Source organism: Myotis nattereri (assembly GCF_964212035.1).
Source record: "Myotis nattereri genome assembly, chromosome: 14".
Lineage (NCBI taxonomy): Eukaryota > Metazoa > Chordata > Mammalia > Chiroptera > Vespertilionidae > Myotis > Myotis nattereri.
In genome coordinates, this window is record NC_138089.1 from 61,457,127 (window position 1) to 61,473,955 (window position 16,829).

General features: G+C 57.3%; 2 protein-coding genes across 4 annotated transcripts in view; one reads left to right on the plus strand and one right to left on the minus strand.

Annotated features, from left to right (window-relative positions):
- Positions 1–3,434: 3,434 nt before the first annotated feature.
- KLHL18 (kelch like family member 18) overlaps positions 3,435–16,829 on the minus strand; it is a 47,994-nt gene continuing 34,599 nt past the window's right edge. For 2 of the 3 annotated variants that reach the window (XM_081106345.1, XM_081106347.1), the window contains exon 10: positions 13,768–16,644. In XM_081106345.1, coding sequence (XP_080962471.1) covers positions 16,258–16,644 — 387 coding nt within the window. In that variant the 3' untranslated portion in view covers positions 13,768–16,257. Of the gene's footprint in view, positions 3,530–3,910; positions 4,015–13,767; positions 16,645–16,829 lie in introns of those variants that run through there. The other variant, XM_081106346.1, reaches the window with a different exon arrangement.
- LOC308529641 (15 kDa protein B-like) lies at positions 9,764–12,135 on the plus strand. Its single transcript, XM_081105868.1, has 4 exons — positions 9,764–10,000; positions 10,195–10,299; positions 10,921–11,022; positions 11,485–12,135. Exons 1-4 carry the CDS (start codon positions 9,821–9,823, stop codon positions 11,623–11,625), a joined length of 528 nt encoding a protein of 175 aa, XP_080961994.1. The 5' UTR covers positions 9,764–9,820; the 3' UTR covers positions 11,626–12,135.

Consider the following 16,829-nt stretch of genomic DNA (forward strand, 5'->3'; position numbering starts at 1 on the left):
GGCATTTTTAAAGTCGGCATTTTTAAATTTCTAAGGTAGAAATAGGCAGAAGCAACTTAGAGATTGCTATATAGCTGAAGGCCCAGAGAAAATTCCTGCTTCTGTCTTCAGTTTGTGGTCCGTGATTCAGGACTACCTAGAGCCCCTTCCCGAAAAGGGATGGATGAATGCGGCCGGAGATGTAAGACAAATGGTAGAGAGTGACCAGAGGCTTCCGACTCCATTTACACCTTCGGCACCTCCATTACCTCCTCCAGTCCCTGGGGCTACCGTCCCTGTGGGGGAAAGCCCTCTGGACAGTGTGCTTCCTCAGAAAAACGAACGAGAATTGGAGGAGGAGGCGCAGGCGGGACGGGGATGATGGGGTCCAAGACCCGCCTTCGGGAAGCTCACTGTCACTCGTCAGCCTCTCCAGTCGCCTCTAAACAAGCAACAACAAGAGTGGGATCTCTGTCTACTCCCGTGGTCTCTGCATGAGGCTAGGCAGGCTGGGGAAGACACTTCAGGATTGAGGAGCCAATCGTGCTCCGAAAACGCAATGACTAAAACAAACGGGGAGAAGAGGTTGTGTTTGTGTCTTTCCGGAAGGAGCAGTACCGCCAGTTTGGGTGCCAGAACGGTACGTGCGACACCACCATGGACCCAGAGAAGCTCCTTGTCCCTCCGTTCAAGGGACGGAGAGTTGCCCCGATGCCAGCAAAGAGGAAGAAAAGGAAACAGAGGCTGCACCAGGGGCCGAGGTGCCAACATGGCGTCAGCGGAAGCAGCTCACCACTGAGGCCCAGCAAATGGCAGACAAGCCAGGAGTGGAAGCTACGCCTTCAGCCAAGTTTATGGCTGTTAGCATAGAGCAATAAATAGAGAAGTGAGCGGTAGAAAATAAGCGGTAGAAATGTAGAAATAAGCGGTAGAAAATAAGTAGCAATAAGCTGCAGAAATAGAGAAATAAACGGGGGTTGCAACCCAGGAAAGGTTTGGGCAAGGGCAGCCAGGCCTACCTATGGTTCATAGTTAGAGGTAGAGAAATAAGTAAAACATAAGTGGTAGGAAATAAGCTGTAGAAATGTAGAAGTAAGCGGGGGTTGCAACCCAGGAAGGTTTGGACAAGGGCAGCCAGGCCTACCTATAGTTCATAGTTGGAGGTAGAAAAATAAGTAGAAAATAAGCAGTAGAAAGTAAGTGGTAGACGTTAGAAAATAAGCTGTAGAAATAGAGAAATAAGTGGTAGAAAATAAGTAATTAGGAGGTACAAAATAAGGTAGAAATCTCCTAGGTTTTGTTGAAGCCACTGTAAAGCAGAAGATGGCTGTGGTTGCTGTTGTTTAAGGAAGTAATTTTTAAAAAAATATATTTTATTGATATTTTACAGAGAGGAAGGGAGAGGGATAGAGAGTTAGAAACATCGATGAGAGAGAAACATCGATCAGCTGCCTCTTGCATACCCCCGACTGGGGATGTGCCCGCAACCAAGGTACATGCCCTTGGCCGGAATCGAACCTGGGACCCTTCAGCCTGCAGGGCGACGCTCTATCCACTGAGCCAAACCGGTTTCGGCATAGGCTTTGGTTATCTTTGCTTGTGCAACCAGATAGCTCCCTGGGACTTTGGGTCTGTGTGAGACGCCAGACTCGGAGTTGGAGGTCTCCAGCTCTGCAGGACCGAGGGTTGCTCGTTTCCATGCAGCCGCGGCTAGAGCAAGAGCCCGAGAAGGGACCAGACTTCCACCTGTGCGGACGGGGCTGGTTCGACCGGGACTGGTGCGGACTCAGTGCCGAGGACAACCGTGCAAACAGCCTGACCCAGGGCACTAGCCTTGCATCGGCGGGATGTCAGCATGGAGGCAGCTGGAGAAGATGGCGACTGAGGCCAAGCAGATGTTAGAAAAGCAAGTGGAAGCTGTGCTAGCGTTGGTGAACTGTCAGTTTTCTGAAAAATCTTGCGGAGCTAAACCTAAGGACTTTGAGTAAGAAAGATGTCCTGAAAACGTTAACATGTTTGTAGCTGGGTTTTGCATTGGGACTGCTTTGTTATTAGCCAGAGTTTTGTTCTCTTGCTAACATTGCTGTTTATGGTTTTGTTAATAGCTGGAGTAAGTTTAATATTTCCTCCATGATCTTCAGCTTTATGCTGAATCATTTGTTTAGAGTTTTTTGGATAATTAAATAGGCGTGTTTAAAAACAAAAGTAAAGGGGGATATATGGGGCTCGGTTACAGTGTTCGGACAGGTTCAAGCCTCGGACTGATGGGAGGGCACAGTCCTCTCTCTCATGGCCACGGGCACGTCCCAGCTGGAGGGCAGGGCCCTCCCAGCACAGTGACAGCCAACGGCCGCAGCTGTGAGCTTGAGCCTGTGGTCCGAACACGTGGCCCCAGTGCCTTGTGATGGAGTTCAGGTGCATGTAGTTGAGTGAGGTTGAAACCCACGAGAATGTTGGAAACAACATGATCACACCCCTACTTTGCCTCGTGGCATCTGCTATAAAATAAAGACACGGCTTGTGGGCACGGGCGCTGTCCCCTCATCTGGGAGCAGTCTCCCACCGAGACCCAGCTTTCATTCTCTTGTCTGTCTTTTCGTAATCCTTTCATCACCCCACTCAGGATCACCCTTGGCTGTGCTGGCGCGGCACAGCCCCCCCCCCCGCCCCAAACTTGCCGGAGGCACACACCCTCCCTTTTACACTGAGGAGTGGACAAGGGAGAGGATCATTAATCTCCCAGCAAGGGAATGCCGAGTCCCGGGTGGGCCTGGGTCTTCTCCCTCTCAGTTCATTTATTCAACCAATGTGTGTGTGTGTGTGTGTGTGTGTGTGTGTATCATCCAAGGATATTTTTCCATCGATTTTAGAGAGAAAGACAGAAACATCAATGTGAGAGGAACACATCGATGGGTTGTGTCCTGCACGAGCACTGACCAGGGCCCAGGCCGGGGAGGAGGCTGCAACCGAGGTCCATGCCCTTGAACTGAATCGAACCCGGGATGCTCCGGTCCACAGGCCGGCGGTCTATCCACTGAGCGGCACCGGCCAGGGCTGTTCAGCAAATATTTATTCAGCCGTGCCCTGTGCGCTGTGCTAGGTGTTGCTGCGTAAAACAGGCGGACATCTCTGCCCTCGTGGGGTCCCCGTGAGCGCGGGAGGCAGCGGGCGGCACAGTGAAGAGGATGGAAGTGAGAGGCATCACTGCCGGCTGCGGTGAGAGCGGGCGGGACAGGCCGAACGGGCACTTGCAGTGTTACACCTTCCGTACTGGGGGCCAGGGCCGGCTGCACTGAGCAGGTACTATCTGAGCAGGGCTCTCAAGGACGTGAAGGAGCAAACCAGGGTCAGAGTGCGGGGAGGAGTGATCTGGAAGAGGGAACAGCAAATGCAAAGGCCCGGCAGCAAAGGTGCTGTCATGTGCCCCGCGAATCACAGAAGGACGCCTCAAGAGGTCGAATTAAAGAGTCACATTTATTGCAGTCCGCACTCCGAGGGGGCACTTCGCTCTCCCAGGTCTCGCAGTGATAAGATGGCCGCAGCACCTGATCTATAGGCAGAGACCACAAAGGTATTGATTACATCCCAAGGTTGGGAATGAGGACCCTGGTTGCACAAAGCAGTTACAGAAGCGAGATGGAGCCGATTAGTTATCCACAAAGACTAATGATAGTTTTGGTCTTTGGTTCACTGAGTTGATAGAAACACATTATCTAGAGCCCTCGGGTCTTGGGATAATTGTGCTGTCCAGGTTCCCAGGTACAGAGGAATTTGCTTTCTAAAACCAGTAAGATCACAATCAATGGGATATTCACATTACAATCAATAAGGCATTCAATCGAATGGGATGATTTATATAATTCAGAAAATCAAAGTAACTTTTCTATTGTTAAGCCAAACAGCAGGGTTAGAGTTAAACTCCAGTTTCTACCTGGGATGATTGCCGCCATTCTTCAAAGGCTCCCGGCAGCCTGCAGAACAGCATGGCGGCCGGAGGGGCCGAGGCGAGTGACTGTTACACGCGTGTATACGTGTCTGTAGAGAGAGAGAGAGGAGGACGCCGATATGGTGAAGCGCTAACATTTGGAGAACCTGAGTAAAGGGTACGAAGGGATTCTTTGTACAATTCTGCAACTTTCCCAAGTAAGCCTGAAATGATGTCAAACTAAAAAGTTAAAAGAAAAGCAGGGTGTTATAAGGAAAGTGGGAAAAGACAAGACCAAATTAGGAGAAAATATTGTGAGACATAAGCCACAAAGGGTTACTGTCTAGTGCAGCGGTTCTAACCTGTGGGTCGCGACCCCTTTGGGGGTCAAACAACCTTTTCACAGGGGTCGCCTAAGACCATCGGAAAACACATACATAATTACATATTGTTTTTGTGATTAATCACCATGCTGTAATTATGTTCAATTTGTAACAATGACAATACATCCTGCATATCAGATATTTACATGACGATTCATAACAGTAGCCACATTACAGTGATGAAGTAGCCACGAAAATAATGTTATGGTCGGGGGTCACCACAACATGAGGAACTGTAATTAAAGGGTCGCGGCGTTAGGAAGGTTGAGAACCACTGGTCTAGAATATGCAAAGAACTCCAATGAGTTCTCCAGACAAACAACCCAGTAGAGAAATGGGCACATGTCTTGTGTGGGAACAACCAAACACCTACAGGAAGATGGTCAACCTCGCCACACAGAGGGGAATGCAAGCCCAAACCACGACTACAGCCCACCAGATACTCATCCGACCACTGAGTGCACATCAGTCAGAGAGAGCTGGTGGTGCCCGGCCGGCGTGGCTCAGTGATTGAGCATCGACCTATGAACCAGGAGGTCACGGTTCCATTCCTGGTCAGGGCACAGGCCCGGGTTGCAGGCTGGATCCCCAGTGGGGGGCGTGCAGGAGGCAGCCGATCCATGATTCTCTCATCATTGATGTTTCTCTCTTCCCCGCTCCCTTCCTCTCTGAAGTCAATAAAAACATTTTTAAAAAAGGTAGTTGATGGTGAGGATGTGGAGCAATAGGAAGACTCACCACCTGCAGATGAGCCGCCACCTTGGAAAACTTGGGCATTAGCTAGTCGGGTGGACACGACACGTGCCTTGTGCCCCACTGCTGGGCACAGCTCCTAGTTTCTGGTGAGTCCAGAAAGAATGGTCCCAGTCACCCAAGCAGGAGCCTAGGAGCTACCTTCCTTGGATGACTTGCATTACAGGTGGGGAAACGGGGCATGGAGAGGGAAAGAGGCTGCCCAAAACACCATGGGGGTGCCGAGGGGGGTCAGAGGTCTGGCAGGGCAGAGAAAGGGAGAGGGGGAGAAGGGAAAGGGGAAGGGAGGAGAGGAAGGGAGGGGAGGGGTGGGAGGGCAGGAGGCGCTGCTGGTCTCACCTGGCAGCCTGGGAGCCAGCGGAAGTGTCCCTTCCCCCCAGCCACCCCGCTGGGCACCTGGAGCTTGGCGAGGCAGCCCCCTCCCTTCGGCCCAGAGAGAGGCTCCCCGGAGAGCAGCAAAGAAGCAGCTCCTCGGTGACACAGCACCCTCCCCGCTCCCTCCCTCCAAGGACCTGAGAGCATTGGTTACTTCCTCCCTGGAAAAGGCTCGAGCAGCACAGATTGGGGAGAAGGGCAGTGCCCTGAGGCCCCTCGAAGAAGCAGAACCGCCCGCCACCCGGGTGGCTCAGGGGTTGGGGGTCGACCCAAGAGCCAAGCGATCACGGGTTTGATTCCTGGTCAGGGCACATGCCCGGGTGTGGGCTCGTGCCCCAGCAGGGGGCGTGCATATGGTGGCCTGTCCATGTTTCTCTCTTTTCCTCTCCCTCCCTCTCTCTCTCAAATCAATAAAAACATCTATAATAATAAAAGCGTAATATGCTAATTAGACCATACGTCCTTCCGGATGACCTTCTGGACAAAGTGGGGGCTGCGAGGGAAGCTTGCCCCCCCCCCCCCCGTGCTGGAGGGAGGCCTGTGCTGGCAGCCAGGGAAGCCAGACCTCTAGTATTTAAATAATAATAAAGAAACCCGCACCCCTCCCCAGTTCTTGGACGTCACTTGGCCAGCAGATGGCACCAGGGCCACCACCTGGGGCACCACTGGCTGCACAAAGGCCCGAAGGACTTGAAATAAGGTGGTTTTGTTCAGAACCAGGTTTAATTCTCGGGCGAGGGGCACGCCTGCACCGGAGTCTGTGAATGGGAAGCAAGCAATGGAGGTTTATCCCTCTCCTGCCTAGGACAGGCCCCAGGTTCCGGCTGCTGGACGGGAGGGCCCGGGCTGATGGGCCTCAGGGTGCCCCGGGCACACCCCTGAGGCATCCTCATCCTGGACTCCCACACCCCTGAGGCATCCTCATCCTGGACTCCGCAGTGAGGGCTGGAGAGGGTCGCGCCCGGGGGTTGCCACACCTGCGGGGTCAGGGCTGGGCTCCACTTGGACTCTCAGAGGCCAGGCGTCCCTGGTAGTGGGGCAACTTGTGTCCACACGGCTGGTTTCAAAGCATCAGGTGTGTGTCCCCATGGGCAGTGGTGCCACAGCCCCTTTCTCCATCCGACTTGGGCAAGGGCTGAGGCCTGGCTCTCTGCCCGCCCTGACCACGCGGTAGAGCCAGGGGGACGCGGAGGCCCAGCCAGGGCAGAGTTTTGCCCAAGGGCCGCCACCTTCCTTCCTCGCAACCCACCGGCCCTGGTGAAGGCTTTGCTTCCCCACGCTCTCACGGAGGCGCCGAAGCCATGGGGCCTGGGGAGGTGCTGCTGGCTCAGTGAGCCGTGTGGCAGCCACGCTCACCTGAAGGGGGGCTCTTGCCTCCTGCCGGGGGAGCCCCCATGTCCACTTCCTGCTCCCTGCACCCTCCAACACCCTCCAGAGCCTCACCTGCCCCCTGCCCCAAACTCAGCCCCAGGTGGTCACATGCAGGGCGGGGCTTGGAGAAACCTCCTGCTGGACGCAGGAATCCTGCCCTCGCACTCCGCCCTCCGCCCTCCCAGGCTCCAGGCTCGCTCTCTGCAGACTCCGCTCAGCAGATGGGGGACAGCCAGCCCACAGCCCCACGGAGGGCAGAGCGGCAGGGGGCACCACCCTGTGCTGGTAGCCCAGCACCTCCCAGCACCTTCCCTTACCAGCTCTGTGCCTGGGCTGTTCTTTTATTTTCTTTTTTAAAAATATCGTCTTGCCGAAACCGGTTTGGCTCAGTGGATAGAGCATCGGCCTGCTGACTGAAGGGTCCCAGGTTCGATTCCGGTCAAGGGCATATCCCCAGTAGGAGTGTGCAGGAGGCGGCTGATCGATGTTTCTCTCCCATCGATGTTTCTAACTCTCTCTCTCTCTCCCCCTTCCTCTCTGTAAAAAATCAATAAAATATATTTTAAAAAAATATATAGTCTTATTGATTTCAGAGAGGAAGGGAGAGGGGGAGAGAGAGAGAGAGAGAGACATCGATGATGAAAAAGAATAATTGACTGCCTCCTGCACGCCCCCTACAGGGGATCAAGCCCACAACCCAGGCAAGTGCCCTGACCATGAATCGAACCTGGGACCCTTCAGTCTGCAGGCCAGTGCTCTAACCACTGAACAAAACTGGCTAGGGCTGGGTGAGGATTTTTTAAAAGATTTATTCTAGGTGTACCAGTTAATAATGAGGATTTTTTTCAATAGATGGAGTTACACATATGTTGATATATATGCGAAATGATATGTATGCTGTTTTGCTGTATTGACAGCAAGCTTCAAAACTTCATATGTCAAATTTGCTGAAGGTGTTAACATCATAGATATTTTTACACTTAAAAATGTCGAATTTCGTGCCAAAAAAAGAGCATTTGCGGGAAGTTTTAATTCATTACTTTATTTTGAAGAATTGTGCTGCTGAAAGTGATCGTATACTTCGGGAAGCTTATGGTGAACATGCTCCATCTCAAGACGCCTGTGAGCGTGGGTTCAAACGCTTTAAAAGGGAGGATTTCGATGTGAAAGACAGAGAGCGTCCAGGCCAACCGAGAAAGTGTGAAGACCAACAATGACAAGCATTACTGGATGAAGGTGCGTGTCAAACTCAGAAACAACTCGCAGGAAGATTAAACGTTTCTCAGCAAACGATTTCCGATCGTTTACAAGCAAAGGGAAAGATTTTAAAGGAAGGAAAACGGGTGCCACATCAACTGAACGAAAGACAAACGGAAAACGAAAAGTCATCAGTGAAATGTTGCTTTAACGGCACGAAAGAAAGTCTTTTTTGCATCGAATTGTGACTGGCGATGAGAAGTGGGTTTATGTTGAGAATCCCAAACGCACAGAATCATGGGTTGACCCAGGTCAACCATCAACATCGCCTGCAAGGCCGAATCGCTTTGGAAAGAAGACAATGCTCTGCGTTTGGTGGGATCAGGAAGGTGTATCATGAGCTTCTCAAACCAGGTGAAACCGTTAACACTGATCGCCACCGACAACAAATAATCAATTTGAAGCACGCTTTGATCATAAAACCACCAGAATGGGCCAGAAGACACGGCAAAGTAATTTGCTTCATGATGACCCACCATCACACACTTCAAACCAGTTAAAGACACGTTAAAAGATCCTGCCTGGGAAGCATGAACCCACCCGCCGTGTTCACCAGACCTTGCGCCTTCAGATGACCACTCGTTCCGATCGATGGCGCACGCACTTTCTGAGCAGCACTTCACAACGTACGGAGACGTGGAAAATTGGGTCTCTGAATGGTTTGCCTCAAAACAAGAAAAGTGCTATTGGGACGGATCCACAAATCACCCGAAAGATGGGGGATGTGTAGCTAGCGAAGGACATTATTTTGAACAAAGCACTTTTGATGTTTCTCTTGAAATTATCGTGTTTTCTTTGATGACAAAATCCGCATTATTAACCAGTAGAGGGTCAATCTGCATTATTTTTTTTAATATTTATTTTATTGATTTCAGAGAGAAAGAGAGAGAGGGAGAGAGAGATAGAAACATCAATGATGAGAGAGAAACATTGATTGGCTGCCTCCTGCACGCCCACCCTGGGGATCAAGCCCGCAACCCGGGCATGTGCCCTTGGCTGGAATTGAACCCAGGACCCTTCAGTCCGCAGGCCGAGGCTGTATCCACTGAGCCAAACCAGCCAGGGCCAATCCAAACTATTAACCGGTTGATAACTAACCCGTATTATTAACCGGTTAAGGTCAATCCGCATTACTAACCGGCACACCTAGTAAATGGACATCAAGCACAAGAAAAAGGGTCCTGCCCATCCCCGCAGCTAGGAAGCCGGACCCGCCTCCCAGCCTTGTCCGGGGAGCAGCCAGGAGGGGACGGGGAGGGTCTCCCTGGGGAGGCTGCCGCCGTCACAGCCACAGGGACGATGAGCCATGGGTTAGCAGATCGGGCTTTTTCAGAGTCAGGCACAGGTTTCTGAAGGCTGACACCAACTTATAAAATGTATGTCACATCGTGGATGTCAGCCTGGCCCAGCCGCAGAGGGGCTGCCGCACACAGACTCCGTGTTCTGGAAGGTTCTTTGGGGTCAAACCAGAATCGCCAGGCGGAGACGGCACAGGGTCCTGCCGCCGGAGCCGGCCTCCTGGTGGCACAGGTGGGGACACGGAGACTCAGAGGGAAGGGACTTGCCCCAGATCAGCCAGGTCTCCTGCCCACTCGGAGGCCCTGAGCCGTTGCCCAAACCTGTTTGCTTCTTGGCCAATGGCATTTCAGAACATTGGCCAACAGTGGTGTCTGGCAAAGGAAGGGAGAGGCCCTTGATGTCACCAGCAGCCCTTGCACAAGGCAGCCCAAGAAGCACCTAAAAGGGACGGAAAGTGGCCGAGGGCGGAGAAGGGACCATGGCAGGGGCCTGGAGGGCGCTCGTACTGGTGGCGGGCTTGGCGGCGATGGCCTGTGAGGCCCAACACCGGCAGGGCCCCCAGGCGAGGACTGTCGCCACGGCCTTGCAATTCTTCAACGCCGGGCGGCAAGGCCAGCCCCTCTTCGGCCTGCTGGAGGTCCTCCCAACACCCAGATCGGTGAGTGTCACAGAGACGGGGAGCGGCCCCTCTGGGCCCACGGTCTCCGAGAGCTCCCCCCACCGCTGCTGCCTGAGGTCCTCGCCGTGGTGGGAAGCCCGGGCCTGGCTCAGCCCTTCCTCAGGCTGCGCTGACCGCGGTGCCTCGGCTCCATCCGCTGGGGGACTCACCGGGAGCTGCTCTTGCTTCTGCAGAACTCCACCTTGAGGACGCTGGTCAGGTTCAGGATCAAGGAGACGGTGTGCCTCTCAGAGCCGCAGCAGCCAGCGCCCCAGCAGTGCGCCTTCAGGGACGGCGGGGTGAGTCCCCCACCCCAGCAGGAGCAGGGGGTCCTCTCCTCTCCACTGGCCCGGGGGGGGGGGGGGGGTCTGTGTTCATCTCCGCCCACCCGGGTTCGATTCCAGTCAAGGGCATGTGCCTGGGTTGTGGGCTCTGTCCCCACTGGGGGGCGAACAGGAGGCAGCCGACCCGTGATTCTCTCTCATCAGTGATGTTTCTGTCTCTCTCCTTTCCTCTTTGAAATCAATAAAAATATATATTTTTTAAAAAAATGACTAAATAGAAAAAGAATAAAGTGGGACCATAATGTACCTAAGGTATGAAATTAGAAAAACAACATTTTCTGATAGCAAATTAACAAACTGTGGAGAAGCAAAATAAAATTAGGTCAAGATCTCCCACAACCCTAGCCCAGGGTCGGACAGTCCTTCGTGTGCACATTTCAGCGGCTCATTCGAGGGCGGCATCCCTGAGTCACCGACGGGGGGGGGGGGGGGGGGGGTGCATCTAGCCCGCGGGGGCCCTGGGTCACCCTCTGCTTGCAGCTCTGGCTTGGGAGGATGAGGCGCACGGCGGGTGGGCTGTGGGGTGGGGGCCTTGGGCCCGGATCGCCTCCAGCCCCTGCGCTCGCTGCCCCACAGGAGGAGCGGAACTGCAGGAGCACCTTCGGCCGGTTGGGCCGGTTGGGCCGTCAGCGCATCCTGTTGGTCGACTGCAGCCCAGGCCCGGAGCGCCAGCAAGAGGTGAGCCACTGGCTTGGGCACATGGGGCCTGTTTCCTCGTCTGGAGAATGGGTTGATCAGGATTAAGCCGTCCTCCATGCCGGTTCTCGAGGGATTCTGAGGACGGCGGGTCATCTGGCACAAGGCGAGGGGCGAGTCCGGTGGTTGGGGCCGGGGGTGCTGGGAGCCGCACCTGCCTCCTGGGCAGGACGCTGGCTCTGGGGAACCGACCCTCCTCTCCAGCCCACACTTGGGGGGAAGACACCTCGGAGGGGCAGCCTCCTGGCCGGTGAGCGGGGAGCGAGGGTGGAAGCGAGTCCCGAGGCCCAGGCCGCCCAGCCCTCCGGGCGCGCCTCCAGCCCCATCACCAACGGCTGCCTGGGCCGCAGTCTCTTCATCGGCCTGGAGAGGAGGCCAGGCAGGACGGGAAGGGGTGACAGTCCGTGAGGGCGATGGGCGGTGACCACAGTGTCCCTTCTGCAGGACTCGCAGGAGCAGCCGGAGGCTCCACCCCCCGAAGAAGCAGCTTCAGACATCGACCGCTCCAAGCTGCCCCCTGTGGCCAGGAACTTGTACGACAACGCCAGGAATGACATCATCAACAACATCCTGAGGAATTTCTAGGGCCGGGAAGGAGGGGAGGCCGCATCCCAGCCATGACCTCCCCTCCCACCGCCCACTCCCTCGGCGCCCACAGCACCCCCTTCGCTGCACAGTCCCCCACGCGCCTCTGCTTCCGCACACCTGCTGCCCTCTGCTCGAACGCCTGCCCGTCCTGTGTCTAACTCCTACTCACCCTTCAAGGACACACAGCTCCAAGGCCACCTCCTCCAGGAAGCCCCAGGCTTGCCCCCAGCAGGTGTCCTTCCCTCCTCAGAGCGTTCAGGAGCCTCAGACCATGCCGGCGTGACCTGCTGTGCCCCGGCCGGACGCACCCTGTGTGCGCACAGCTGTGCCCGCCAGCGCCGGCGACAGAGGGTGGGGGAATGGGCTTCTCGACCAGGTGCTCCTGGGAGGACAGTCCTTCTGCAGGACCCAGCACCCCAACCCCGCCCCGGCCCTTCACATCCGCAGGCATTGCCACGGGGTCAGCCCATCCTCAGGGGAGAGGCTCAATAAAGCATTTCTGACAGACGACCGAGTCCTGTGTGAATGAATGAAGTGTTAGCTGGGCCAACTGGACTCGGGGCGAGGAGACCCATGAGGCAGGCCCCGGGGCGATTCCACTCGCGTCATGGTCCTTGGGGTCGGGACAGGGACGATGGAGAGCACACGGGATGCGGGCCGAGGGGGCGTGAGGGCCCTGGAGGCCCAGGGAGGCAGTCATCGGCCGCCTTTAGTTCCTTTATGCCGCCCCCTCATCAGAGCTCCAGGCAGCACCTCTTCCCGACCCCGACTTTATGTATCAGACGCCTCCTGGGCCCTCCTGCAACGTCCAAAGGGTGTCACACACTCAGCAGCTTCCCTCCGGTCCATCCCAGGGCAACCGCCTCACCCCGGCCCCGACCGGCGCCCCCGCCCCGACCGGCGCCCCCGCCCCGACTGGCGTCCTCGCCCCGACCGGCGCCCTCGGCTCGGCTCTCACCAGCCTCGGTCCCGGCTTGGTCTTGGCCACGGATGCACCTGAGCTCCTTAAGGAGAAAACCTCTCAGGAAACTGGGCGTGGAGCCGGAGACGCCAGCAGAGCGTCCAGGTCCCTCGCACCTCCTGGGCGTGTGATGTTCGCTATCTGAGCGGCAGTAAAAGCCGCGTGTGCGCCGCGGGGGGGGGGGGGAGGAGTGGGCTCCGTGCCAGCGAGCGGGGAGGCCAGGGCCGGGCAAGGGAGCCGAAGCGCAGCAGCCCCTCCCGCGATGGGGTGTCGCTCCCCGGAAAGGGCATCCCTACCTGCGGGGCCGTGACCTTCCCCACAGCTCGGAGCCCGAGGAGGACCTGCTGCCTCTTCCGTGATCTGCACACGGGGTCTGCTCGTCCCCTCGCTGCCAAAGCCCACCCCAGGCCCCGGCCGCAGACGACACCCGGTGCGGGGGCGGGACTGTCCCCTCAGGCGGCCTTGACCTGGGCGCGGGGGTGACCTCAGCCCGACGGTGAGCCGGGCCAGGCGTCTGACGCAGGAGCTTTATGCCAGCTGCCCTCTCCGTGGGCCCCCCCGAGGCGGCCACGTGGGCGTCAGCACGTGTTCATGTGTGAGCACGTGCTGGTGGGGCATGTGTGGGACGGGCATCCCCTTCCAAACTCGAACACGGATCGCTGCCGTCTGTCACCACGCAGAGGGCGAGCCCGACCCGACGCCGACTTATGGGAAAAACCCACGATGCAGTGCCCCCTGAAACCCATACAGCTTTAGTAACCAATGCCACCTCACCGAATTCAATTACAAAAATAAACTAACGAATGTTCCAGTGACTACGTGCACCACAGCCGCGACTCTGGCCTAGAGCGGGAACCGGGAGCGGGAGGCCGGGCCCGGGTCCGCGGCCACAGGCCATGGGGCTCGGAGTCCGATGGCAGCGAGGGGCGGGCGATCCGAGAGAAGCGGTGACCTGGGCAGGCGCACGCAGGCAACAGGCCGGTCGTCTTCCGCGTGTTTTTCACCAAAACCCATTCGTCTAAAATGCGCGTCTTTCCAAAGACTGCTTTTGCTGTATCTGGCTGCTTCCTTATTTTCACAGCATATTTTTACTTAGTTCTGTGTTTTTCAATGAATCACAATAAAAATATGATTTGCTTCTAATAGTATTTAAAAAATGAATCAGGAAAGGGCAAGATGATTTAGAAGTGTGCTCTTTATTTCTCTTTGGTTTCTTAACACATGCGCTCTATAAATAAAAGTGAGATTTCTGGGAAACAGTAAATTGGGGGGCGGGAGGAGGAGAATCTCTCCCTGCTCCCACCTTTGTGGCCAAGTCAAAGGCTGGTCTTCAGCTCCCATCTCGGCTTTGATCGCAGATGAAATACGTGCTTTAGGGGAAATGCCCAGGACACAGGTCACAGCCCTCTGCTCCGGGCTGGGCGAGCCCCGAGGCCCTGAGCACAGCTGTCCGGCCGGGGAACCCCCTGCACGTCTCCGGGGTGACGGCTCTTCTCCCCATGCTGCTGAGATGGCGCCGGCACCACAGGGCAGACCAGCTGCTGGCAAACATGCCCTTGGACTGAGGGGCTCAGAGTGTAAAACTGCCGGTGGGTGTGCACCTGCGCTGAGCCGGGTCCAGGCCTGGCTCCCTCTCCCGGGAAGCGCTCTCAGTCAGCAGTGCAATGTCACCGGGGAGGCGGGAGGGACGCGGGAAGGCCCTACAAGGGCAGCAGGTCTCGGGAAATGAGCCACCCCCAGTGGCAGCCTCCGGGCCAGCCTCCTAAGGACCGGCCAGGCCCCCGCCTTGGCCCACTGACCGGTTCTTAGCGCCGTCACCATCAGGCTTGTCAGTGCTACTTCAAGTTCACAGAAGAAGGGGCTGATGAGAATCAGGCGCACCACACACCCCTCTCCACCAGGAATGCGGACCCGCCTCCCCGCGGCCACCTCAGGGCCAATGAGAGGGTGGGGAATGTCAGAGCTGCTCCAGGGCTCAGCTCAGCCATATCGATTGTTGTCGTTAAAAAATCATGTTCAAGTGTTTGTCCCAGAGGCCCAGCGCCCAAGTGGCAGGCACAGGGTATTCCCTCAGGACACCTGGCGACTGCTCACCCTGCGAGCCTCGCGGGCGGAAGACGACTCTGGCCCCACACTGCTCCCCGCCAGGCTCCCAGCCTCCGGGGCCGCCGGGGAGATGGGGACCCGAGGCCCGTCCTGCACTAAATACTGGCAGCAGGCAGAACACCAGCTCTGGCAGCAGCAGCTGAAGGACGGCCCCCCTGCCCCGCGCTGGTGACTCAGGGGCCTCCTGTGTGCCCGTGAGGTCCCATCAGGGAGGAGGGAGGGAGCAGTGTCCTCCAGAGCCCTTTGCTCAATCGGGGGAAGGACTATAAAGCTTGTTCTTTGCAGCGGCAGGAGCCCTCCGGCCTTGACTCTTCACTTGGGAAAGCCGGCTCTGCATGCGAGTCGAGGTCCGTCTGCGGGTCAGGCTGCCGAGGGCGCAGCAGCAGCGGACGGGCAGGGCGGGCAAGGCCACCAGACCGAGTCCTCGGCCGGCTCCGGAGGCAGGCAGAGCTCCACAGGCTTCACCACCAGCCTCCAGCAAGAACGACAGACGGGCAGTGAGAGTCTGGCCAGACCGACTGCTTCCTGCTGGTCGAATACGGAAGGAATGAAAGGTGGGGAGGGGAGTGCGAGTGAGCCAGGGTGGCCGTGGGCGACCACAGGGGCACCGGGAGCCTCCAGCAACCAGCTGGGCGCTCCCCCTGCAGGAGCTGCGGCAGGTCAGCCGACTCACTAAGCCTGCGAGGAAGGGTCCTCTGACGATGGGTGTGAACACGACCGAGGAGCACCTTGCTGCAGGGCCCGTCGTGCACGGACTCGACACGCGGGGCCAGAGGGAACCCCCGTGCTGTGCGAGGCTCAGGACCGGGCCCAGATGTGGGAGCGGTCACCACCCTCTACATGGTGGGTGGTTTTCTGTTTAAACACGATTTCCTTTTAGTGTCTCTCTCTTTTTTTTTTTAACATTTTCTTCTTGCAAAAAATGTTTACTTAAAAAAAAGGTATTTTTCTTTCCAGTTTCTTTCAAGTGTTTCTTTAAATTTCCTTCAGCTTCTTTCAAGTATCTTTTTTTCCTTCTGTTTCTCCCGAATAAGATGAAAGACCTCACTGAGACCCCAACAGCAGACAGGAGAGCTTCTGTGCACCCTGCTCTCCCAGGAGCAGGGCAAGGCCTCTGCCCTGGATGGAAGGAGGCGCCTGGCGCGAGCCCCGGCCGAGGCGGCGTCTCCACAGGTGTCGTCCTCTCCCAGCCACACCCGCTTCCAAGGTGTGGCCACTGCAGCTGCCCATCAGACCGGCCGCTCTGTGGCCGGAGAACAGCAGGCGAGTGTCAGATGGAGCCTCCAGCCAGGCTGGCTCGGAGCTGGGCTTGGACGGGCCTGGGCGTGTGACCACAAGCAGCCGCTGGCACCAGCTGTGAGGCCCAGAGGCACCTGCCAGGCTGTGCGTCTTGGTGCCCTGGGCTCGGAGGGCACAAGGGCGGCACGTGAGGGAGGACTGCGCACCCGGGAACCGCCCCTCGGCTCCCCTGCGCCTGCTGGTCCCCCTCTCCGGCGGGAAGCCCCTGGAAGGAAGTGCCCACGCTGGTACCTGACCCCGACCCCACCACGCCCCCCTGCGCCTTAGACAGCGAGGACAGGAATGCAGCCCACCCCGACCCCGCCCTCGTGGCACGCCATGGGGGCCGTGAAGGCCCAGCAGCCCGTCTCCGGGTCGAACATCTCCACGGAGCTGAGGTTCGACTGTCCGTCATAGCCCCCCACGGCGTAGAGGCGCCCGCAGCTGGCCACCAGGGAGACGCGGCTGCGGCGCGTGAGCATGGGGACGAGGAGGCACCACTGGTCGGCCGCGGCGCTGTACACCTCGGCGCTGCTGAGGAAGCCGGAGCCGTCGTAGCCGCCGCAGACGAACATCTTGCTCCCCAGGGAGGCGGCCCCGTGCCGGCAGCGCTTGTTGAGCATGCCGGCCGCGGGGTGCCAGGTGGCCGTGTGGTGGTTGTAGTGCTCCACCTGCAGCAGGGAGAGCGGCACGGCGGTCAGCTGAGGCTCAGGCCACCGGTGGCCTCGCGGTCAGCCGAGGCCCACGTGGCGTCAGACTGGAGTGGGGGGGCAGGGACGGAGAGCCCTGCAGCGTGTGCCTGGCTCTGACGCCGTCTCCTCAGTGGCACCCCTGCCCCTGGGTTTTCAGGGACGGG